We start from the raw sequence: 25,760 nt of genomic DNA, 5'->3' as shown, positions 1-25,760 counted from the left end.
TTACAAGACAGCCAGGGTTACACAGAAAAACCTTGTATCAACAAAAACAACCAAACAAAACAGTTACATGTTTTCATATTTATACAGGAACCATTGGCAGCTTGGATAAAAATAATGAGGCTGGGGCTGGAGAGATGGCTCAGCGGTTAAGAGCACTGACTGCTCTTCCGAAGGTCCTGAGTTCAAATCCCAGCAACCACATGGTGGCTCACAACCATCCAAAATGAGATCTGATGCCCTCTTCTAGAGTGTCTGAAGACAGCTACAGTGTACTTACATATAATAAATAAACCTTAAAAAAAATAATGAGGCTGCTACTGCAGGATTAATTACACAATACAAATTTATTTCAGCAATCACTGAATTATCTAACAATTCTTTTCTAGGAAGCATTAATATAATTATTTAAATACTGAAAGAGGTGAAATACAAAACAGTATACATTTTATGATGTGTTTTAGTCCTATAGTATTGTTTGGTATAAAGCAAATATGACTTGGCTTTGATGCAGACGATTACCCGTCCTAAACTGTGGCCTCTTCCAAAGTGCCAACACTGAACAAACACAGACTCCAATTATCTCCAAATCTGGACATTACAAATGAGTTTAATATGCAGTTTGAGTCCCAGAAATGAAAAGTAAAAACAAAAACCCCACAAACTCACAACTTGCCAACTTCATCTGTTTCAAATTAAACTTGGACATGTTAGGAAGGGTCCAACAGCTACCAAAGTCAGGATCAAAGTCCCCAGGAAAACATACTTCAGAGACACTGAAGTTAAAACCTACTACACTCTGAATTGTGGTGGGTACCATTGTCCACAATCAGCAAGTCCTATTCTAATTCATGGGGAGAGCAAAGGCATTTATAAACTAAGAAAAACAGGCTGGAGACCATGTCTCAGAGAAAGAACAGCAGCCTAGCATTCCTTAAGCCCTGAGTTCTATCCCTAGCACAACAACCAATGGGTTGGGAAATTAAGAGATGAAGACCCACCTCCCCCACCCCCAGGTCAATATTTATGTGTTAAGGAAAAACAAAAGATTGTTGCTCAAAGGCGGAAGAGTCAGGAGTCGGGATGCATACTTGTAATCTCAGTACTAAGAACGTTGAATTAGAAGGATCTAGAGTTTGAGGACTTCAAGGACAGTATAGGTAACGTAGGTAAAAGCAATCTCAGGAGGAATCGGAGTGGTTTCCCATCTGTGGTTGCATCTTTGTTTACCCTTTTCCAATGTTAAGCAGACATCATTTAGACAGACCTGAAAGGTTGCGCTGGACATCTATTATCTCCACTGAGCAAAGTGACCATCTGAGAGCAGGATCACAAAGCCACTTGTTTTATGCTGTTTATAAGGCACAAAGTAAAGTTTACTTGGCTGAATTCCTCAAGCAGCTTTTATTATCTTTAATATCCTCTGATTCATCATTTTTAATTTTTCTTGAGACAGGGTTTTTCTGTGTAACAGAGTCCTGGCTGTCCTGGAAATGGCTTTGTAGACCAGGCTAGCTTCAAACTCACAAAGAATTACCTGCCTCCTGAGCTCTGGGATTAAATGTGTAAACCACCACCACCACCTGAGGATGGATTATAATCCTAATATTTGAGAAAGTATGATCATAATATTTTTTGAAACTTGGTCTTAATTTGTAGCTCAAACTGGCCTTGAATCACTACGTAGTCTCATATCTCCAAAGTACTAAGATTATACATATGTGCCATCATGACCTGGTTTAAAAACAAACAAAACAGCAGTTGGTCAGATAGCTGATCTTCAAGAGGACCCAGATTCAATTCCCAGGAGCCACATGGCAGTTCATAACTATCTGTAACTCCAGCTCCAGGAGATCCAACACCCTCACACAGACACATATGCAGATAAAACACCAATGCATATAAAACAATAAAAAAAAATGTTCCTTGTCTTTTAGTAGTGGAAGTTTTGGTTGTTGTTGTATCTCCTTTATCCCTCTTTCAGATGTCTGCTTCTGGGCTTCACAATGCCTGCAGTGATGCGCCACTAAGGTAAACCCCAAATCATGAAAGTTTTAAAAAAAATATTTATTTATCTGGTTTTTCAAGACAGGGTTTCTTTATGTTGCCCTGGCTGTCCTGGAACTTGCTCTATAGTCCAGACTGTCCTCAAACTCAGAAATCCACCTGCCTCTGCTTCCAAAGAGCTGGGATTAAAGGCATGTATTACTACCACCCAGCAAATGTACTTAAGGTGTGTGTGTGTGTTTATATCCATACATGAGCCCAAGTGCAGATGTCCAGAGAAGCCAGAGGCATTAGAATCCCTAAAGCTGGAGTTATAAGAAGTTGCTAAAGCACTGTACATGAGTTCTGGGAACTGAACTTGGGTCCTCAGCAAGAAACATAACCACTAGGCCATCTCTATATCCCCTAGAAGTATTTTTGAAATTAGAAATGTGTTTATCTGCCGGGCGGTGTTGGAGCACACCTTTAATCCCAGCACTTGGGAGGCAGAGGCAGGCAGATTTCTGAGTTTGAGGCCAGCCTGGTCTACAGAGTGAGTTCCAGGACAGCCAGGGCTTTACAAAGAAACCCTGTCTCAAAAGACCAAAAAAAAAAAAAAAAGAAAGAAAAAAAAAAAAAAGAAAGGGGGGGGGGAGAGGTGTATTTATCTTTTCCGTGTGTGTAGTGAGTAAGCAGATGGCTGGCTCAGGTCCATCCAGTGCTCTGTTTACAACAGACCAGACAATGACACAGACTCAGGAGGAATCATCCAGGACATAGAATGACACGTGGTGTCAATATTTGTACATGTACATCAGTAACAATTTATGAAGAACATAGTATTCTATGAAAGTACTAACAAAGTTAATTAAAAAAATATTGTTATGGTATGGTCATAACAAATGGTCAAGCAGGGCCATTCCAGGACTCTCAACCCAGCCCTGTCCTGGAAGTGGCTGATTCCATGATCTTTCCACCCGTGAGGACAAGTCCCCAAAGCAGCTTTAAGAAAAATCTTTTTGTTTCTAGTCCAAAAACTTAGAAAATCAAAACAAGCTGAGTCTGGTGATGTAGAGGAGGGTTGGCCAGTCACAATAGGCCATTTCCTAATTACACATAGGACACAGGTAGAAATTCCAAATGATAGTAAGAAGCCAGACATGTGGAGCTCTGAGCATACTTGGATGTGGCCTGGGGGAAGGCCAGAGGAGATCTTCCAACCAACACCCATAAGCGTGTGCTCTTCTGTATCAGCAGCTCCACAGCCAAATTTTGAGTAGACATGTCTACTACACAGATTAATCCAACATCTGTCATCTACCCTCCACTGGATCTTTGATAAGAGCAAAGAGGAAGGAACTAGAAACCTGGGTGAAGTCAAATGAGAGAACATCTTCACAGTGGAGGTGGGTGGCCTTACATAGCATAGAAAAGATACACCTAGCCAGTATCCAGCACAGGCTGCTTCTTTTAAAAGGTGGCATGTAGATTAAAAGGCCTCATTTTGGTCCATCATCATGGCAGATGACTTTACCAAGTAAATAAAACGTAGACATAATTATTGCTCGTTTTCACCCCAATCTATCTCTTTGAGGGGCTATTTTCATACTTTCCAGGTAAGAAGCCAACTTTGAAACCAGTGAACCACCATGGGCACATAAGACTTACAGCAAGGAGGACTAGTGATACTTGGACAAGAAGTGCCAGTGGCTACAGCTCATAAGTAATGGAGAGAGTCTTAAAGACTGGCTGGCAACATACTGCACCCTACACACAACTCAGGAAATGATGAATAATGTAGAACCTCAGTGTCTCACTCCCAAGGCCCTACTGTTGTCTTCCATTCTTCCTTAAGCTCTGGGCACCTCGTGGCTCTGGCAATCATCATATGATCCCTGGTGAAGAGCCAGCTGTGAGTGTAGACTTCGATGTACCTTACATGCAGATACTCCAGAAACTTCTACAGGCAACTGCTTTGTCAAAAAGCAGTGTTCCTTTAACTAAAACATAGTCTGTAAACACTCAAATGCTCTTCAAAACATCCCTATTATCCTGAAGGGGAATCTTCACAGGGTAGCCAACTGTGCCATTCAGAGCAGCCCACTTCACATTCATCATACTTGAAATGGAAAAGCATTCCAGAACATTTGTTTCAATTAGAGATTTGTCCCTAACTTCCCAGAGTGGGGCAATCACCAAATGAGTAACAGACACATGGGACAACCCCGGAGCAGGGGAGTTCAGTGTAGCATAAACCAAGAAGGGGACACTTTTCCTTTACATGGCATTGTCCCTCCATGGCAGGAGACACTTGTCTATTCTGTCTGCAACTCTGGTTTCTCAGGGTTTTGTGACTCTATGCTAGAGTCATTGGCATCTGGAATGTCTGTTTCACAGACTGTCAAGAACTAAGAGGCTTCAGTGCCGGTGGTGGTGGTCATAGAAAAGTTTAAGTCTCCTGGATGGCATCAAGCAGCCAGTAACTCAGGTTGGTGCTTATTCCACGGTTGGCCCCACTGAGACATTGGCCCAACTGTAGGCTGGGCACTAAGATATTGGTTCAGTTGCAGCCAGGGGAGCTGTAGGTCGTTTGATTCCTCCTTCAGGGCTCTGCCAGGCAGAAGCTGATTCCTAAATCCCCCCATCTAATATCCAGGAAGGAGCAAGAGACCTGCCATGCACCATTTCCCTCTCTGTTCCAGCATGGAGTGCAGAAGGACCTTCTAGGCCTGGACGCAGTATCAGGTGATCAGTGGTGCTGTCTAGAGTCCAGGGGAACCAGAGGCTCTGTGTTATCTTCTAAACCTCGGCTGGTAGCTGTGACCATACTCTGCATAGTCTCCTGCTGATACTGTCTGGCCTTGTTGTAGAGCAAGACACCCACTGTGACAAGGATGGTGCCAATGGCAGACAGGCTGGTGATTTTGTTTCCAAAAACGATGATGCTGAGCCAGATAGACAAGGCATGCTTCACAGTACTGGCGACACTATAGCAGTAGAGATAACAGTCAGACTATGGGTTCACACCCACACAGGGTATAGCCTGCAGCTGGCAGTGACTGTAAATGTCATACAATGCAACAGTGCTGTGTTGTCCATGCAGGGTCACAGCCCCAAAGGGACATGAATAAGGCGCCTACCACAGCGGGTTGGGAGCATTAGGGGGTATGCCTGCATCTTTGTTCTTTTCTTTCTCAAGTTTATTATTTCATTATTTTAATGAAAAATTTCAAAATAAGGGCTAAAGAAATGTCTCCGCGGTTAAGAGCAAAAAAAAAAAAAAAAAAAAATTTTTTTTTTTTTTGTTTGGTTTTTCAAGACAGGGTTTCTCTGTATAGCCCTGGCTATCCTGGAACTCACTCTGAAGACCAGGCTGGCCTCGAACTCAGAAATCCGCCTGCCTCTGCCTCCCAAGTGCTGGGATTAAAGGCGTGCGCCACCATGCCCGGCACAATGGCTGCTCTTTTAGAGGACCTGGGTTTGGTTTCCAGCACCCAGATGGTATCTCAAAACTGTCTGTAACTCCGGTTTAAAAAAAAGAAGAAGAAGAAAAAGAAGCTATAATTTGTTAAATTAAACTGGTTCCATACACACATTTGGACCAAGTAGTAACAGTTAATAAGAAATACATGAAAATGTCTGTACTTCTGTTCTGTTGGGCTGGGATTATGGATAACTTAATTTTTATACTTTTCTGCCCTTTTGAACTTTCTTTTTTTGTTGTTTTTTTTTTTTTCTTTTCTTTTTTTTGTTTTTTTTGAGACAGGGTTTCTCTGTATAGCCCTGGCTGTCCTGGAACTCACTCTGTGGACCAGGCTGGCCTCGAACTCAGAAATCCGCCTGTTTCTGCCTCCTAAGTGCTGGGATTAAAAGCGTGAGCCACCACCACCCAGCCCTTTTGAACTTTCTATGATGAGAACAATAAGTTCTATGTGTTAGACATGCCTGGAGTAAACTGACCACAGACAAAAATATGTGGAAAAAAACTGAGCCCATATTAATTGTATATAGACTTTTTTCCTTGTTATTACTCCCTAAAAATACATGTAACAGCTATTTATAGCATTTACACAGCAATTTGTTAATCCTAAATATAGTTTCTATACAAAGTCCTTGTCATTCTATATAAGGAATTTAAGATCTGTGGATTTTGAATCAGGTATGGTAGTACATGCCTGTAATCCCAGCATTTGAGCAATAGCAACAGGAAGATTATGGAAGTTTACAATCTCCTCAGCTATGTATTGGGTCCCAGGCCAGCACAAGCTACTGTGACTCTTCACCCTGGTGGGTGGCCCTGGAACCAGTCTCCCTCAGATACTACGGCATGTCTGTGCTCATTTATTACTTCCACAACAGAAACAAAACAAAAACTTTTTTTAATGAAAGGTTATTTTTCCAGGCAGTGATGGTGCATGCCTTTAATCCTAGCACATAGGAAGCAGAGGCAGGCAGATTTCTGAGTTCGAGACCAGCCTGGTCTACAGAGTGAGTTCCAAGACAGCCAGGGTTATACAGAGAAACCCTGTCTTGAAAGCCAAAAAGCAAAAAAACAAAAAAATCAAAACAACAAAAAAAGATTTTTTTTGAAAATTCATTTATTATTTATTTAATTGGTTTGTTTTTTGAGACAAGGTTTCTCTTTATAGCCCTGGGTATCCTAAAACTTCCTTTGTAGACCAGGTGTGCCTTAAACTTTCAGAGATCCTCCTATTTCTGCTTCCTGAGTGCTAGAATTAAAGGTGTCTGGTTTAAATTAAAGGTGATTAAAGAATCACCACTGCCTGGTATGAGGTTTTATTTTTATTTTATGTGTATGTAAGTTTTGTCCATATGTAAGTATGAGTGTGATGTATGTGTGGTAACCAAGGAGGCCAGAAGAAGGGTGTTGGATTCCCTGGAGCTGCAGTTACAGGTGGTTGCTAGTTACCAAGTGGGAGCAGCTATCAAACTGAGAAGAACAGCCATTGTGTATGCTATAGTGCATATGAATCATCTCTTAACCACTGAGCAATCTCTCCAGTACCTCTTTTTCTTTTTGAAGAATCACCAACATTGAAAAATGAAGTATCAAGCCAGGCAAGGTAACACATGCCTTTAATCCCAGCACTAGGGAGGCAGAGGCAGGTGAATCTGTATAAATTCTAAGTCATCCTGGTCTATAGAGTGAGTTCCAGGCCACCAGAGCTACATAGAGAATCCTGTCTTTAAAAAAAAAAAAGCAAAAAAACAAACAAAACAAAAAACAAACAAACAAAAAACCAGAAAGATAGAAAGAAAGTGATTAAACTCAAATTTAAAAAAGCACTCTTGGGCTGGAGAGATGGCTCAGTGGTTAGGAGCACTGACTGCTCTTCCAAAGGTCCTGAGTTCAAATCCCAGCAACCACATGGTGGCTCACAACCATCTGATGAGATCTGATGCCCTCTTCTGGGACTGTCTGAAGGCAGCTACAGTGTACTTACATATAATAAATAAATAATTTTTTTTTTTTTTTTAAAAAGCACTCTTGTCACTGTACTTCTCCAGCGAGTGCTCAGAAATAGTATGTGGCCACCAGTGCCTATCTGGGACAACACAGACATCCCATTATCTAGACAACTCTGACAGCTCTGTTGTAGATAGTCCAAGAATCTCAGAAAAATTTCAGCAACATGGATTTCTAGGAAAAAGTTCACTGTAAATCTACTTCATGTAGTGATGGCAACAAAATATTTAATGAATCCTAATGTTCCACTCACCTGAAAGTCACAGGGGAGATCTTTCCCATCAGGGCATATGCAGTGACACTCTGAAGGTGAAACAAGGCACCGTCTGTCAGAAGCAACAGCACGATGTCCTGGCTGTAGCTGAAGCTCTTCCCACTCCTACCAATCACAGGAACATCCTATGGACAAAACAAAAGGACACTTTTTTGGCCTATGTCTCCCTGTCACCGTCACCGCTGAGAGGATATGATATCACTAGTGCTCAGTAACTAAAAATCAGGAACAGTGAGAGCACTGTCCCCCTTTATTGGGACTCTCAGGATGTATACAGAATGCTACAGAAGAAATTGAAACTCCTGTGCACTGCTAATGGAAATATAAAATGTTTCAACCAACCATTCCAGTTTCAAGACTATATTCCCAAGATGCATCCCCATTTGCAAAGAGCATAGATATGAAAAATACCTTTACCATGTGTGTAACCGTGGGGTAAGGTAAAGGCTATGTCCCACCACATGATCACTGTAGACTTCCCGGTGCAACATGTTTTAAGGAAAGAAGTTTAGACAAACACACACTTTCATAAACCGAGTGACTCAAGGAAATATGTCATGAGTGTATCTGTACCTACAGGCTCACTAGATAGCCATGTAGGGAAGGGGGCCGAGGGTGGGAGATCCTCTCAGTTTGGTTTCAAACATTGACTTAGGTGGGTGTGGGGATACATTCATTTAACACTAGCAATCAAGAGGCTGAGGCAGGCATATCTCTAAGTTTGAGGCCAACCTGGTCAACATAGCAACTTTCAGGCCAACAGAACGACATACCAGATCCTGTCTCAAAACAATAAAAGACTCTGAAGACTATTCTTTTTTTTTTTTTTTTTTTTTTTATTCCCCACGACATGGTTTCTCTGTGTAGCCTTGGCTGTCCAAGAACTCACTGTAGACCAGGCTGGCCTCCTCATCTACTAACAGAGATCTGCCTGCCTCTGCCTCCCAAGTGTTGGGATTAAAGGTGTGTGCCACCACACAGCTCTATTGACTCTTCTACACTGGAAAAATATCCTTTTCCAAAGTAAAAGATAAATTAAGCAAGCCTAAAAACCTTAAAACTAAAAATGAGTTGCCCACCCTTCTTCTTCTGAACTGTCGGGGTGGCAGTAGCCCCCAGTGTGGTGGGTGCCAGGCTGGAAACCCACCATGAAGAAGGTCCATGCTGGAATCAGCAAGGCCACAGCAGCAGCACTGGTGTAGAATTGCAGTTCCGGGGCCCTGCAGTGACAGAAGACACTTGCTCTTTCCCATGCTCGGGTCTAGGCTTCTACGCAGACACTTTCAGAAAAAAAATCTACAGAATCAACAATCTAGAACTGTGTCTCCCGCAGTGACAATGATGCTTGTGGCTCCCTAGAATGAAAGGGTCACCATGAACTGAATTGGCTGTTTGGTAGTCTGAAGAGTAAGTTGGGAAACAGGTAGTTTTCTCTCAAGTTTTTACAAAGACCTGTCAAAGCTGGTCAAAACACTCAAAGAGAGTTCAGGCTCTCAGAGGTCATTCAGAGCTGTACAATGATCGAAAGTCCCACTGGGCCTTATGAAATTAGATTCAATATTAGACATGGTAGTGCATACCTTCGATCCCAGGGGTTGGGAGGCAGAGACAAAGATCACAGGATCTTCATGAATTTAAGGCCAGCCTGGTCTATACAGCAAGTTCTAGGACAGCTAGGACTACATAAGGAGATGCTGTCTCATCCCCTCCCCACTCTACCTCCATACACTGTGGCCAACAGACACAAAAGTAGACACTAGAAATCCTCTTACTAGAGATACTTACGAGAACCTGTATTTGTCCCCACTGAGAAGCTTTTTTGAAAAACATTCTGCAAACTAGAACAAAGACAAAATGTTAACATTTAAGTGGTTAAAGAGTAAGGAGCTGATGACAATGGCTGCAAAGGCAGACAGCCACTGGCACTTACTTGCCAGAGGCCAGTCCTACACCAGGTGTGTCCAGGCATCATCTCATTGAGAAGGAGAACTGTGCCTACTGTCCCTACAGACAAGTAAATAGAGAATGTAGAACCTGAATGACCTGCCGTCTCAGACATCAGAGGACCACAACTGTCTTTATCTGCACTTTAACTTCCCTCGTTGAAAAACCCAACAAGGGAAGTAGAGGCAAGAAGATTAGAAGTTCAAGGTCATCTTCAGATATACAAAGAGTTAGAAGAGAGCCTGGGCTATGTAGGACTCTGTTCCAAACACCAAAAGAAGGACTAAAGAGATAGCTCAGGTGTTAAGAGTAACTTGTTACTCTTACACGAGGACACAAGTTTGATTCCTAGAACTGACATGGTGGTTCACAACCTTCTATAACTGCATAGGGCATACTGCATCCTCTTCTGACCTCCATGGGCCTCTAAGAGTATCAGGAACACTTGTGATGCACAAACATACATGCAGGCAAAACACTCATAAATCTATAATAAATATAAATCGAAGTCAGGAGTGATGGCACACACCCTTGATTCCAGCACTCAGGAGGCAGAGGCAGGCAGGCCTCTGTGTATTCAAAGACAGCCTGGACTACAGAGTAAGTTCCAAGACAGCCAAGGCTAAGTAGAGAGAACCTATCTAAAACAAACAAAGAAAATCTAAACTAAGCCAGGTGATAGTACACTTGGGAGGCAGAGGCAGGCACATCTCTGAGTTCCTAACTAGCCATGTCTATAGAGTGAGTTCCAGGACAGCCAGGACTACACAGAAAAACTCTGACTCAAAAAAAAAAAAAAGTATGGAGGGAGGGAAAGAAGAAAGAAAGAAAGAAAGAAAGAAAGAAAGAAAGAAAGAAAGAAAGAAAGAAAGAAAGAAAGAAAGAAAGAAAGAAAGAAAGAAAGAAAGAAAGAAAGAAAGGGAGAGAGAGAAAGGAAGGAAGGAAGGAAGGAAGGAAAGAAGGAAGGAAGGAAGGAAGGAAGGAAGGAAGGAAGGAAGGAAGGAAGGAAGGAAGGAAGAAAGAAAGAAAGAAGACCTCAGAGATCGGAACTGACACTGCTGCCTAGCCTCTCACTGACAGAATAGTGACCAAAGAGACTGGCTCAGGCAACAGAACAGTATGAATCAAGAGCATCTGCAGATGTTCAGGATTTATCTGGAGGTTTTACCTTTTAAAGGCTCACTCGACAGGGCAGTAAGAAAAAGATAAAGATTCATGTTCCCTGAAAATTGGCTTCTGAGCAGAAGGTTTCAGTGTGTGCAAGATCAAGAGGAAGTCAGGAAAATCAGGCTGTAGATAATGTCTAGAGATGAAGCTTCTCACATGAGGTGTTCTGTGTGGTTAACCCTGTTAGGTTCCTGAGAACCACAAACCTTGCAGGTCAGCCCAGGGGGAGTCAGTCATTCTAAGGTGATCACTTCCAATTTCTGTTCCTGACGGCAAGGTCAGCTGTTGTCTTCAGCAGTAACGCTGATAACAAACCTATAGAAACTTGTGGTGGATTATTTCCTTCTCTCAAAAAAAGAAAGGCTAGACAAGCTAGTGCATGCTTTAAATTCTAGCACTCAGAGACAGAGGCAGGTGGATCTCTCTGAGTTCAAGGCTAGTCTGGTCTACAAAATGAGTTTCAGGATAATCAGGGCTAAATAGAGAGACTCTGTCTCCAAAACAAAAATAGGAGAAGCAGTAAACTGATTAGAAGTTCTGAATGAATATGTTTCATGGTAAACTTCTGTGATGGCATGGATGGAGATCACCTGTCCTGATACACCAATACGTGGCTAATACCTGTCGTCTCCACACTCAGGAGATGTGGCAGGGAGACTGCAAGTTCAAAGACAGACTGGACTACACAGTAAGAAAAAAAAAAAGTGTAAAAAGAGACAGGACTGGAAGATGGCATCTGGCCCTCAACTGACTGTGTGACTGGAACACTAACAACAGCAACCCAATATTTTCCCCAGGACCTTGCCACATGGCTGGCATCTGCCTGAGAGATTTTTACCTTATCTTTGTAGTCCTGACACCAGGATATAAATAGTCACTCAGCCAGGAAGAGACAAAGGATCCATAGCCTGGTTTCACAGACTTGAGATAGTCTCTAGCTTCTGCCTTGGTTTTATTTAGACTGACTCTGTGACATAAAGGGTAAGCTTGTATTTTCCATGAGCCAATGACATGCTTCTTAGAATTATCGTATTAATCACAGGACTGATCGCACACATTAACAGACTCGAACAAAGTGCACATGTCTGGGTGGAGTGTGTGTGAATGCAATGGTGCCTTCACTGAGGTTTAGATGTTGCTGCTATTTAAGGTAGTGTCTCACTACATATTCCTGGATAGCCTACAGCTACAGCAGCTCTTCTACTGAGAAGACAGGTGTGTGTGCTGCCAACAGCCTACTTAACACACTGGTTACCACAGTTACCCTGACTGTGTAACTATCTCTCTAGTTAGCATTTTAACAATCAGGACTACACAGCATCAAACTCCATCTTGGTCTGGAGAAAATGCACCTCATCTGGAAGTCAATGTTGTACTTCTTGAGAAAAACCACGACAGTGGAGACCGGCTCTGAGCTAGCTTGGGTATGAACACCTATGGACTAGATAAAGTAAAGCCAGCATGTCTTAGGTAGGCCTTCTTTCATCATTTCCCCTTGTGCTTTGTGACTTACCAATCCATAATGTTGGTGGATAATGCAGCTGAAAACCCCAAGATGTTGAAGCTTATTTCCGTGGCAGTGCACAACGCTAGTCCTCCCATGACTGGGATGAGGGACAGGTTGACCAGCAGCCCTGACAAAAACAAAACAGGAATGTGCTAAGTGTAGGTACACTCGGTGATGACACATATGTACAGGTTAGAGGACAACCTGTGGGAGACAGTTTTCTCCTTCCACCGTTATGCCCTGGAGATCTGTTCTGGCCTCTGCAGGAACATTTTTTTTTAAAGATTTATTTATTTATTTTATATATATGAGTTCACTGTAGTTGTCTTCAGACACACCAGAAGAGGGCATCAGCTCACATTGCAGATGGTTGTGAGCCACCATGTGGTTGTTGGGAATTTAACTTAGGACCTTTGGAAGAGCAGTCAGTGCTTTTAACCACTGAGTCATCTCTCCAGCCTCCTTTATAAGAACTTATATACATGTGTGTGCACGATCGCATGCGCGGGTGTGACTCTTAAAGCAACATTTTTTCCATCCTCTCCAAAGCTCTGATGTACTTTAATAATATAGAAACTGTCTCTGATTATTTCCTTAGCATGTCAGACATATACCCTAGGAACATTTCCTTTAAAAAATTTAAAATTGTGTATGTATGGATATTTTGCTTTCATGTATGTGTGCACACTGGTACCTGGTGCCCAAGGTTTCCTGAAGCTGGATTTATTAATGGTTATGAGCCACCTGGCTAGAAAGATGGCTTAGTGGTTAAGAGCACTTGCTTCTATTCTAGAGAACCTGAGTTTAGTTCTCAGGATTCATATTTGAAGCTCACGACTGACCATTACTCCAGCTCCAGGAATCCAACATTCTCTTCTGGCTATTGAGGTCACCTGCACACAAGTGACACACATGTACATAGATACCTACACATAGACATCAGTTGAAACAAATCTTTAAAAATAAAAATCAAGCCAGGTGGTGGTGGCACACGCCTGTAATCTCAGCACTCTGGGAGGCAGAAGCAGGAAGATTTCTGAGTTTGAGGCCAGCCTAGACTACAAAGTGAGTTCCAGGACAGCCAGGGCTATACAGAGAAACCCTGTCTCAAAAAAAAAAAAAAACCAAACAACAACAACAACAACAACAAAAACAAATCCCCCAAAAAAACAAAAACAAAAACAAAAACAAAAACAAAAAAACAAAACCCATAAAAAGAATTACAAAGTGCCAGGTAGTGGTGTTGCATGTCATTTATCCCATCGGTCAGGCAGCAGGGGCAGGCAGATCTCTATAATAAGTTCAAGTCCAGCCTGGTCTACAGAGCTAGTTCTAAGACAGCCAGTGATATACAGAGAAACTCTTATCTCCAAAAAAGGTCAAAAGAATCACAAAGTACACTGGGGATACCATCTGACTGTTCATTAAAGAGGAAGTCCCTATCACTGAATATGGGCATTGGCTTATCAGCTTTGGATCAAAGATCACCCTTCGGAGGTATGGCCAGATGGTCATTTTCCAGTTCCCACTGACCTCTCCACCCAGCTGGAAGTCATGAAGTACAATCATCCTCTGATCCCCCCATTCTCCCATAACAACAGCCCCAGCACATGGTAGGCTTAGTGAAGTCCTTGCTCAAAGGAAGGCAGAAGACCACATGTGACTGCCAAGGACACTGTTCAAGCAGGGAGAGCAAGTGATGGTAGCACTGTCGGTCCTAGGTCTGTCACTGCTCTCTGCTCTGAGAAGCTCTAGAAAGCTGAACAAAATCCAGCATATGACAGGCAGTCAGTAACACTACAGGTAGAAAAAAGGATGAGGAGGTCCAGCCCAGGCAGCAGGACCCAGAGAGGCCTTACCTGTGTACTCCCCCAGAATCATCCGAGACATGATCACAGTGAAGATGGGGGCCGAGCTCTTCACTGTCTCAGCAAAGGAAACTGCCACGTTCTTGAGGCTGACCAGGCCCAAAACCACCGTTGCAAACCTCAAACCAAGAAAAGAGCATCGTGAGAAGGACCTGTCTACTTATAAACAGAGACTCTAAGTACTTGGTCATGAACAGTGGGTACATCTGGTTCCTCATCCCAACCAAGAGGTTGAGTCCCAGGTAAGGGTGTCGCCATTACACTCAAGGATTGCAAACACCTTAAAACCACTATTGAGTTATTTTATTTTTTAAGAACAGGGTCTCACTATATAGTTCTAGCTGTCCTGGAACTCGATATTAGACTACCCTGGCTTTGAATTCACATAGAGCCAATGCCTCCCAAGTGCTGTGATTAAAGGCACAAGCCACCACACCCAGATAAATTACTTTTTTATGGTTGCTTTATAAAGAATCTGAGAAAGAACCAATCATGGCAGTGCACATCTTTAATCCCAGAACTCAGGAGGCAAAGGCAGGTACATCTCTTTAAGGGTTTGAGACTAACCTGGTCTATAAAGTGAATCCAGGACACAGAGGAAACTTGTTCTGAAAAACCAGCCAACCGACCAACCAACAAACCAAAGAATGTACATGGTGGCATTAAAGGCCACAAAACTAAAATCTAACTGATAGCTGTCCCACAACTGTAAAGCTGTATAATTATATCCTGTACCCTGAACACACACTCAACAGCAATAATCACCAAGGGTTCCAATAGGGTTTCCACACTTAGTAACTAGAAAGGTATTTTATATCTTTAAAAGAAAAACAATTAAAACAATCAACACGTTTACCTCATGAGGCCCACGAAGAGCATAGTCATGATGAAATTGGGTGGGTAAGAGAGCCGGGTTTTGTGTTGATATAAACAGCAAGGAACAAATATTTTAACACATCCAATTAACGTTGTTGACAGCATCTGCACAGCACCTGTGGAAGGAGGCATGAGGCCAAGCTGAGAACAAGTTTCCCACACATGAGCACTGAATATCACCCTTATTCCAGAAGCACATCTGGGTAATAAGTCCCTTTAGCCCGTTCCCTCCCTCCAGGTGGTCTCTGGTCACTTGGCACTGGGGCCACCAGGAGGGCACATAGATCAAGAAGGCATTACCTAACATGCTGGGCTCTCCCTCCAACAGGGACAGGATGTACTTGTTGAGGAACAACGTACAGAAGCTGAAGAAGAACCACAGTGTGAGGTAGATGAGAGCTCTTGAACTCCACACACCTAGGTCCGACTCAATGACAGTAGTCTCCGTGATGGTAACAGTGAGCAGGCTCTCCTCTGGGCTGCCATCACCTTTAGTAAAGACAATCTTCTCACTCCGGTGACCAAAAAGAGGCCCCCAAGTGAGAAGTGGTTTTCCCTTTGGCTCCTCTTCGCAGCTGGGTGCTGTCTCCTCCAGCACTTGGGATTTTGCTGCTGATGACATGCTGAGGGCACTTGTGAGGAATGAATCTCAAAAATAGTCCACATGGATCAAAGCAACTGCCCAGACAGAGAGATACGGCTGGAGGAAGAGACAGCAGTCCTGGTCTGCATGAATGTTGACTCCAACATGCTGGTCTCCAGCAAAGTACTGAAGCAAAGGCTAAAATGGTAAAAAAAAAAAAAAAAAAAAAAAAAAAAGAAAGAAAGAAAAAAGAAAGAAAAAAGAAAAGAAACCATGTTACAAATTTTAAGCATCTTATATTCTTTTGTAACCTTCTGTGTAAGATAGATACATGAGACAACTGAGTGTGGCAACCTTGGTTCCTGCCTTCTACTTATTTGCTATTGCTTTAGTTGTTTGCTACTAAGTGAGCTAGTTAGCCCATAAGCTTCCAAGGGTCCTCCTGCCTCTATTTTCTATCTTACCTTCCAAAGGTTCTCCTGTTTTTTGTTTTCAATCTTACCAAAGAAGCACTAAGATTATAGTTGCCAGGTCCTGGAGCCTACACTGAGTTCAGGAGGTACCAAGCTGAAGCAACCCTCTTCCTCTTCCCAGGCTGGTCCTTCTATGACTGGCTCAGCTCAGATCAGCCCACACCAGGTTTTGCCCCCAATCTCTAATGACATTGCTTGCATCTTCTCAGCCCTTTCAGGAACCAGGAACCACCCACGGATTGAAGGAGCTGAGTGTTCCTCTTGAACTGCTAGCTCTAATTTTTCATGCCTGGTTTCTCCACATTTTCCACAGAAACCCTCTGAACTTTAGCCAAAGCGTCTACCTGTTCCTAGCTGGAGAGTTGAATCACCACATTGAATACTTAATTTATGAAAGTTCTTGATTCCATTTCAAACTGGCCTGTTCTCATTTTGTTCTTTCATTCCTCTTTCACATCATTTATGGTCTCTGCTGGTTTATTTATCCATAGATCATGGCAACTCGGTCCATTTTTTTTATTGTTGTCCTACTCAGATGAATGTACCAGACAGCATGTCAGACTACACCCCTTCATCTCTTATCCTGGCTCGAGGCTTACCAAGGGTTCAGGACCAATTTTACACTACTTTCTAGGCAAACACTATGCTAATGGCATCAGTTTAGAGCTTGGCCCAAGGATGCTCAGACCTGTGCTACAATGTCTGCAGGTGAGAAGTCTACTACTCTAAGCCAAACCATCCTGTTCTCCTGGAGATACTGGCATTTTCCTAGTTTTGGCTTTGAGCAGGGTCTCATCTTTGAGCTCCTAATGAGGACCAAGGTCATCTCCTTTCCAAAGAACACATCAAAACTTCACCCCAGGCTGGAGATGTATGCCATACAGTGCTTGCCTACCATGCACAAAGCCCGAGGTTTGAACCTCCATACTGAAACAAACAGATAACAACAAAATACAAAACAATACCACCATCAAGAAAGTCTTAAAGTCACTTGGGCTTCCTGGTTTCTGCTTCTATTGTTGGTTGGAGTACTGGCTGTTCTTCTATAGAACTTAGTCCAATTCCTAGTATGTACATGGCAGCTTACGACGATCTGTAACTCCAGTCCCAGGGGAGCTAATACTGACTTCTGGCTTCCACAGGCACCAGGCATATATGTGGTCCACATAGGCACATGCAGACACAAATATCCACACATGTAAAAAATAAGACAATTTTTTTTGGGGGGGGACAGGGTTACTCTGTGTAGCCCTGGCTGTCCTGGAATTCACTCTGTAGACCAGGCTGGCCTTGAACTCAGAAATCCACCTGCCTCTGCCTCCCAAGTGTTGGGACTAAAGGTGTGCGCCACCACCACCAGGCTTAAGACAAATTTTTGGTTTTGTTGAGACAGGGTTTCTCTGTGTAGCCCTGGCTGTCCTGGAATTCACTCAGTAGACCAGGCTGGCCCCGAACTCAGAAATCTGCCTGCCTCTGCCTCCCAGAGTGCTGGGATTACAGGCGAGCGCCACCACCGCCCGGCGAGACAAATTTTAAAAGGGCACTGTAGTGACAATTCTTGAATTTTGGTTTCTTTAAAAACACAGATATATTATGTGGATATGATTTTGTTTTAATCCCAGGTGTAGGGTTAAGAGGCTGCTTTGGACTGTCTGCACCAGCAGCTTACTATGTGTTGCCTCGTGCTCTAGCAGAGACATGGTTTTGCCAGCTGCAGATAGTTTCTGTGATTGTGACATTTGGAATTCTTGGGACTTTTCAGAGTATATAAATGTTAGGGCCATACTAGGCAGGGCTGGTGGTTGTTCAAGGGAGTTGGATGCAGTTTGTTAGTAGTCCTGCTCAAAGAAGAAAAAAATTAAATGTGAGGATTTCTATCTCTCTCCTTTCTATTTACTGATAGGGGATGAAACTGGAGGGATAAAGGGAGGAAAAAAGAACCCACAAGAGTTGCTAGGATCGGGGGACACCAAGGTAATGATGAGACTTGGCAGAGCTGTGGGTAGAGAAGGGAACAGACTGATGTTACCCATGCTGAGAGCAAGTCAGACTGTAAAGTCTCCCAGCTGAGTATCAGGTCCTCTGAACTACAGGCAGATGAGCAAAGGTACCTAGGGTGAACCCTCAAAGAGCAGATATAGGGCACCTCTTCTTCTTATATGTTAAGAGTACTTTGCCTGCACGTATGTTTGTGCACCATGTACATGCCTGGAACCTGAAGAAGTCAGAGGGTATGATCACCTGGAACTGGAGTTACATAGGGTGTGAGCCAGCATGTGGGTGATGGGAACCAGACTCAGGACTTTGGCAAGAGCAACAAGTGTTCTTAATCACTAAGCCATCTTTCTACTACCATTCCTCTTTTTGAGGAACATTATAGATATCAGTTCTGGATTATACATTTAGCTTCATGCCTTTCTGGATATCAGGATCTCTACCTCACCAGCACCCTTAGTTTATACTTCCATGTTTGCATGTGCCTGACTCATATAAAATATTCTGTATGTTCATACACTGAAGAATGCACACACTGCCTGCCGGTGAAGACCTCACCCTAGGTACCTTTGCTCATCTGCCTGTAGTTCAGAGGACCTGATACTCAGCTGGGAGACTTTACAGTCTGACTTGCTCTCAGCATGGGTAACATCAGTCTGTTCCCTTCTCTACCCACAGCTCTGCCAAGTCTCATCATTACCTTGGTGTCCCCCGATTCTAGCGAGTATCTTTCTTGTTCCTATTGTGACCCCTCAGTACATAGAAGCCTTGTAGTGTGTACCAGAGCATTATGGAAATAGCACTACTCCTATAGCCCTCTAACTGCTGTTTAGACCTTGCTGTTTTCTTCTTCCTCATAACTGGCAATGCCATACTTTTTGGTTCTAGTGACAACCTGCTGGGTACCTAAACCTCCTAGGCTCTAGGACTGGCCAGACCCTGTGCTGGGATGAAAAGAGAATTCATGTTCCACTACATCCCTTTCCTGCCCAGGAGAGCAGACTGACTGAAGGTAGAATGGCTGATTTACTATCTAGAAGGCAGTAGACAAGAAGAAGGGGCCCAATATCCTGAGCAGTGAAGTCAGAGAAGTTCAAAGAAAGTTTCAGATCATGTTTCAGGTCCTTTGACAAGTCAAGGGCAGCCAAGCAAGAAGCTGAGAGAAGCCATCCCCCGCAAACACAGTGTGTTCTGTTCACTCCACTAGTCTGAAAGATCTAACAGTGCCAATGCAGACTCCATATGTTAACTGTTTAGACATGACCTTTCATAAGCCAGTATAAGCACCTACACTGGACAGTTCACAACCAACTGTAACTCCAGTTCCAAGGTATCTCAAGTCTCTGTCCTCAGAGGGCACTTGTACTTACAACCACATCCCCCACATGTAGGCACACTGTTGCAGTCAACGAAGCTGGGAAGGACCAGGAGAATCCAAGAGCCACCTACTCCTCAACATCAAATGTGGAGCAGTAGGATCTGAAGTTCCATGCTAGTTTGTTTTGTTTCAGTGTTTCCTCACTGTGCCCCCTTTTCTCGCTTTGGATAATGGAATATCCTATGTATGTAATGCATCCTATGTAATATATATTCTGTGCTACTGTATGTTAGAAGTATTTAATTTAATTTCACCTTACATGGGATTACAGTTAAGAGATTGCTTTAAGTCAACAAAAGAGATTTTGGACTTTTAAAAAGTCGTGACTGCCGGGCGGTGGTGGCACACGCCTGTAATCCTAGCACTTGGGAGGCAGAGGCAGGCGGATTTCTGAGTTTGAGGCCAGCCTGGTCTACAGAGTGACTTCCAGGACAGCCAGGGCTATACAGAGAAACCCTGTCTCAAAAAAACCAAATAAAAACAAAAAACAAAAAAGTAGTGACTTAAAGGCTATGGGGACTTTTGAAGTTGGCCTGAATGCATTTTGCATTATGATATGGCTATAAAACTCTTGTGGCAAGGGAAAAGGTGGTGTTTTGAATAAGAACATCCCCACAAGCTCTAATACTTGAATGCTTGGACCTCAGGTAGTGAAACTATTTGGTAAGATTAGGAGGTGTGGTCTTGTTGGAGGAAGTGTGTTACTGGGGATAAGTTTGAGGTTTCAAAAGGCAGCAGTGAACGTACAGGCCTTTAATCCCAGAATTGGTAGGCAGAGGCAGAGGCAGAGGCAGAGGCAGAGGCAGAGGCAGATAGAGTTTGTGGCAGCCTGGTCTACAGAGTTCCAGCACAGGCAGGATTACATTGATAAACCCTGTCCTGAAAACTACATAATGAAAAAAATAAAGTTCCAGAAGGGCCAGGCTTGGTCAAGAGCCTATAATCCCAGCTCTCCTAGTATAGGCACCTGAGTAATACTTTGTCTAAAAGTAAAAAAAGGCTTAAAGGTGTCTGGCAGTGGTGGCACATGCCTTTAATCCCAGCACTTGGGAGGCAGAGGCAGATGCAGATGGATTTCCATGAGTTCCACAACAACTAGGATTATATAGAGAAATCCTGTCTGGAAAAAAACAAAACAAAAACAAACAAACACCAATAACAAAAGAAAGGAAGGAAGGAAGAAAGAAAGAAAAAAGAAAGAAGGAAGGAAAAGAAAAGACAGAAGAAATTATCAGGCCAAAGAGATAGCTCAACAGGTAAGAGTACCGGCTGGCCGGGCGGTGGTGGCGCACACATTTAATCCCAGTACTTGGGAGGGAGAGGCAGGCGAATTTCTGAGTTTGAGGCTGGCCTGGTCTACAGAGTGAGTTCCAGGACAGCCAGAGCTACACAGAGAAATCCTGTCCCGAAAAAAAAAACCAAAAGAGTACTGGCTGTTCTTCCAGAAGACTCAGGTTCAATTCCAAAGAACCACACAACAGCTCACAGACATCTGTAATTCCAGTTCCAGGGGATTCAAAACCCTCTTCTGGCCCCTGCAGGTACCAGGCACTCAAGTAGTACACAGACATATGTGCAGGCAAAATACCTATACACATTAAAAATGATAATAATCATATGATTGTATTAACAGAAGAAACTTTTTTTTTTTTTTTTTTTGGTTTTTTGAGACAGGGTTTCTCTGGGTAGCCCTGGCTGTCCTGGAACTCACTCTGTAGACCAGGCTGGCCTCAAACTCAGAAATCCACCTGCCTCTGTCTCCCAAGTGCTGGGATTAAAGGCGTGTGCCACCACCACCGCTCAGAAGAAACTTCTGAGCAGTTACCTATGTCAGGTTGAAGACTGCAAGGGCTCTGAACAATACTAAGCACAAAGTACAGCCCTGTTTATCTTGCAGAATCAAGGGCCAGGAATTCCAGATTGAGCAGTAAGTAAATATTGTGGAAAATGGAAGCCGGATTCAGTCCTAAAGGCAGATACTGCGTGCAGACAGCTCTCTAATTATGCCTAGATCACCATTCCCATGCAGTGCTTGCAATAAACAATTCTTCCCTCACCCTGAAAAGGCACAAGACAGTTACTAATCCAGAGGGCATCAGGATAGAACAAGTATCACTAGGATAGGGGTATGAAGTTAGTTATGGGCTTGTTGTTCATTGTAAGAATGGTAGAATTAGAGGATCATTCGAAGCTGGAGCTCTAAGTGGTTAAGAGCACTTGCTGAACTTCCAGAGGACCCAGGTTTGATTCCCAGCAATAACTCCAGTGCTAGGGAATCCAATGGCCTCTTCTTGTCTCAGAAGGCAGCAGGCATGCACATGATGCAGAAGCATACACACGAGGCCAACATGCATATACTTAAAATAATAAAACTACAGATTAGTTGTTGGCCATCATAATGCCACGTGAACAATCTCTTGAAGAAGTAGCAAAGACCTCTGGGAGCAGAGTTTGACTCTATAGATGAACCAAGGGCTACACAGCTCTAATGTTGGCAGAGTCTGACTCAACCAATCCTGGTCCAGTTCCCAGCCCACAATTCTCATCAGTTATAAAGGTAAGAAGATCTTAACCTGCAAGAAGCTGAAGACCACCAGCAGCAACAAGCTGCTTGCATTTAAGAACTTGTAGGTGGGGCTGTAGAGATGGCCCAGAGGTTAAGAGCACTGACTGCTCTTCCAAAGGTCCTGAGTTTAAATCCCAGCAACCACATGGTGGCTCACAGCCATCCATAATGAGATCTGATGCCCTCTTCTGGGGTGTCTGAAGACAGCTACAGTGTACTTATGTATAATAAATAAATAAAGTCATATATTAGTCACACACACACACACATATAAATTTGTATAGCTGATTTGACCTACACTGGTCTAGAAGCTAGTTACAGCTGCTGAACCTGAACTTGTGGTATGTAGAAGAGCCACTCTATTGTAAAGGTCTTAAGTCACCATGTCCCTCTCAATTTATAAACTATATCCAGAAGAATAGATGACTGGCTTATTAAAACTTATTATTGCTGGCCAGGCACTGGTGGCATACACCTTTAATCCCAGTACTTGAGAGGCAAAGACAGGAGGGTCTCTGAGTTGGAGGACAGCCTGGTTTATAGAGCAAGTTCCAGGACAGCCAGAGTTATACAGAAAAACCTTGTCTCAAAACAACAACTCCCTTGCTAGCAGGGCTTACCTCATAAGTTTCTGCTGTAGGCTCTGTCATAAATGTGAATACAGAGCTGAAAGAAAAACAAGTCACACTCTGCCCTGGACCCACAGCAAAGACATGACATCAAAGCTTCAAAAACCAACAGCTGCTTGTCTCACCCAAATGCTAGTGAGATCCCCATTCCCTGTTTTTTGAGACAGGATCTTAAAGAATAGCCCAAGCTGGCCTTGAATGTGTCAGTTCTCCCATATCAGCCTCCAGAATGCTGGATTCACAGGCACACATGATGCCTGGCTCAAGATGTCATTTTTATCCCATTCGGCATTATATTTTTCCATAGTCTAGTTCCATGGACCCCAGGTTATAAATGTCTGGGCTGCTTGCTGGCAGTGGGAGGGAGAGGGGGGTTGTTGGGGAGGGAGGGGAGCCAGCCCTTGTTCCTGGGGGGGGGGGATGTGTGGGTTGGTGCAGTGGCTCAGGGAGTAAAGAAACATTCTGACAATCCACATCCACATTTATGCTATGACATAGATGAGGCCACACATAGATTTTTAGTGGAGGATGCAGCCCACTGGTAGAGGGCTAGCCTAGATTCAATCCCCAATAGAAAATGGAGGGACAGGAAAGGGGAGAGTAGGGGTAGATATAAGGAAATGTCTGTTCTGAAACAGACAACTGAGGTACTCAAATACCTGGCCAAAATACCTGGAACAATTTGAACAATCAAATACCTGGATTGTTCAGTGCTTATTTAGTGAAAATGATACATCAAGTCTCCAAATACCATGCATGTCTAAAAGCTTATCTAAGGGAAATAATAGCCCAGAAAAGGGCCTGCTTGGACTCAGTTTGTCCACCCTGTCCTGCTTCTAACACTGACACGTCACTCAGTAGTGAAGAATTTGTACTGAAGAATAAAGTAGAGAAGTAGTGAAGAATAAAGTAACACACTACATTCTGTGGCTCTATGATAATGTTTATCAGTTTTGAAGAACGGATACTTTGAGGACCACTGGTATGGCATGCTCAGATTTAAGACATAAATAGTTGGGGGGCATCCACATTACCAGCCACAGGATTTCCGTGTTGGGGAGAGGTCCTTCATGTTGTTCTCTGTCTCTCCATCTTCTGCACTAGAAAAGAATCACTTGAATGTAAAAGCCTTCCTATCTCTTCACTCAATGGGCCTTCTTTTGCTTTTTAAAAGTCTCTCATTGTGCTTTCAAATGTGCTCTGTAACTAGGGATACTTGTAGTACAGTCCCATAATTGCAGTACTGAAATGCTGAGGCGGGAGAGTCACAAGTTTAAGGCCAGATGGGGCTACACCGTAAAGAACCTCTCTTAAAAGAAAGAAAAATAAAGCACAAAAAATTATTTTCCAGTTTACTTTTATTTTTTTTTTAAAAGATTTATTTATTACGTCTAAGTACACTGTTGCTGTCTTCAGACACACCAGAAGAGGGCATCAGATCTCATTGCAGATGGTTGTGAGCCACCAAGTGGTTGCTGGGATTTGAACTCAGGACCTCTGGAAGAACAGTCAGTGCTCTTACCTGTTGAGCCATCTCTCCAGCCCCAGTTTATTTCTTAATAGAGTACATTCAAACCATAATCGGGCGACTAAGGAAACACTGAACAAGGACCCCACCTCTAGACTGCAGTTTTGCTTTTTGTTTTATTCTTTTGCATTTCAAGATTTCAAAACACCAACTCTGCAGCGAATCTGCTTTATGCTTGAAAAGTACCGGTTAAAGAAAAACCGCCAGCTGGCTAAAATAAGAAGTTGAAGCTTGGGACCTGGCGGAGTCGCCCATACCACGGCACAAAATGACACGTTTCGGGAGGCAAAATCAGTACATGCCGACGGATGTCAGGGTGCCTGCACTTGTCACTGGGTATCGCCTCCTTCCCGGCGCCGGGTGCAGTCACAGCCCGCCCGCGATCCCGCCGGTGCCCATCACTGTCTCCACCCTACCTGTGCGTCCAGACCAGCAAAGCCCGCCACCTGGTCGCCCGGTGCCAACGGCCCCTGAGTTGACCTGGGCTGACTGCAGGACCGGGCGCCCCGGTCCCTGGTGGGGTTCAGTTCTGAGGCTGCCCCTGGAGTTTATGCAGAGCCTCCGCTTCCGCCCACGAAAGACACAGCCAGCTTCCCCACGCAGCCGACTCGGGGCCGACCAGCTTCACTCAGAGGGGTTTGGAGCCTCGAACCCTCTCGCAGTCCTCTAGCAGAGATCCTAAGGGTTTTTAGATTTGGGACACACATTGGTGGGCGGGGAGGGAGCCGGACGTGACGCACAGGAAGCCGTGGTCCGTCACGCCCCCCTGCGGGCACAAAATGGCACCTTCCAGAACGTTCCACCGCGGCCCACCACGGGTAACCAGGACGTCCTAAACGGCGCATTCACACCTTCCGTAACGGTCCATCACAAACCACGGGGCGGGTGATGATGCGCGGCCACACCACCGCCTTGTGGCCTCCTGTTGGTAGCTTCCGGAATGTCCCACCACTCCGGGGTCTGTGATGCTGGACGAATGTACAAGTGTCGCTCCTCTCGCCTGTGGTACATTCCGGAACATTCCACCGAGACCGAGGTGGAGAAGCCAATCCTCTGAGACCGCGAAGATACCGACCTCTAAGTCAAACCCTGGGTTTTGAATTCAAGGAGCCTAAAATCTGACTAGAAAGTCAGAGGACGAGAAGCGCCCAGTGGCGAACATGCGAATAACCCCCGTACGCTCTGAGTCTTGGATGATGCCGGGATGGGGGCAGGCCAGCACCTTGGCGACGGGGCGCTCATTGGTCGAGTCTCAGAGGCTCCGCCTTCAGGCAGGACGCTGACCCTGACTCCAGAGTTCCCCAAGTAGCCGCTGGCTGCGGGAGCCTTCCTGGCCCTTTTTATCCTTGAAGGTCATTTTGTGGGGAGGTTAGAGGTTGAACCTTGCCTCTGCTGTTGATGCGCCCGCAAAGGTTTGCTTTTGGTGAAACCTTCCTTTTTTTTTTTTTTTTTTTTTTGGTTGTTTGAAAACTAGTAAGGTTTCTCCTTCAGATCTCGCTCA

At 44.0% G+C, this 25,760-nt stretch overlaps 1 protein-coding gene across 1 annotated transcript; it reads right to left on the bottom strand.

Moving 5' to 3' along the window:
- Positions 1 to 325: 325 nt before the first annotated feature.
- Positions 326 to 25,457, bottom strand: Slc35e2b (solute carrier family 35 member E2B). Its single transcript, XM_052175897.1, has 10 exons — positions 24,676 to 25,457; positions 15,408 to 15,888; positions 15,088 to 15,223; positions 14,223 to 14,350; positions 12,370 to 12,490; positions 11,534 to 11,537; positions 9,531 to 9,583; positions 8,893 to 8,965; positions 7,725 to 7,870; positions 326 to 4,970 (listed from the first exon to the last, which is right to left on the bottom strand). Exons 2-10 carry the CDS (start codon positions 15,727 to 15,729, stop codon positions 4,733 to 4,735), a joined length of 1,221 nt encoding a protein of 406 aa, XP_052031857.1. The 5' UTR covers positions 15,730 to 15,888; positions 24,676 to 25,457; the 3' UTR covers positions 326 to 4,732.
- Between the last annotated feature and the right edge of the window lie 303 nt (positions 25,458 to 25,760).

This window comes from Apodemus sylvaticus, chromosome 3 (assembly GCF_947179515.1).
Source record: "Apodemus sylvaticus chromosome 3, mApoSyl1.1, whole genome shotgun sequence".
Lineage (NCBI taxonomy): Eukaryota > Metazoa > Chordata > Mammalia > Rodentia > Muridae > Apodemus > Apodemus sylvaticus.
This window is presented reverse-complemented; position numbering and strand designations above follow the sequence as displayed.

Coding starts and splice junctions, on each gene's coding strand:
- Slc35e2b (XM_052175897.1), bottom strand. CDS start 15,729: ATGTCATCAGCAGCAAAATCCCAAGTGCTGGAGGAGACAGCACCCAGC. Junction 12,491..14,222: donor GATTCTGGGGGAGTACACAG/GTAAGGCCTCTC, acceptor TGTTTTTGTCAG/GGCTGCTGGTCAACCTGTCC. Junction 4,971..7,724: donor ATCTCCCCTGTGACTTTCAG/GTGAGTGGAACA, acceptor CTACTGCTATAG/TGTCGCCAGTACTGTGAAGC.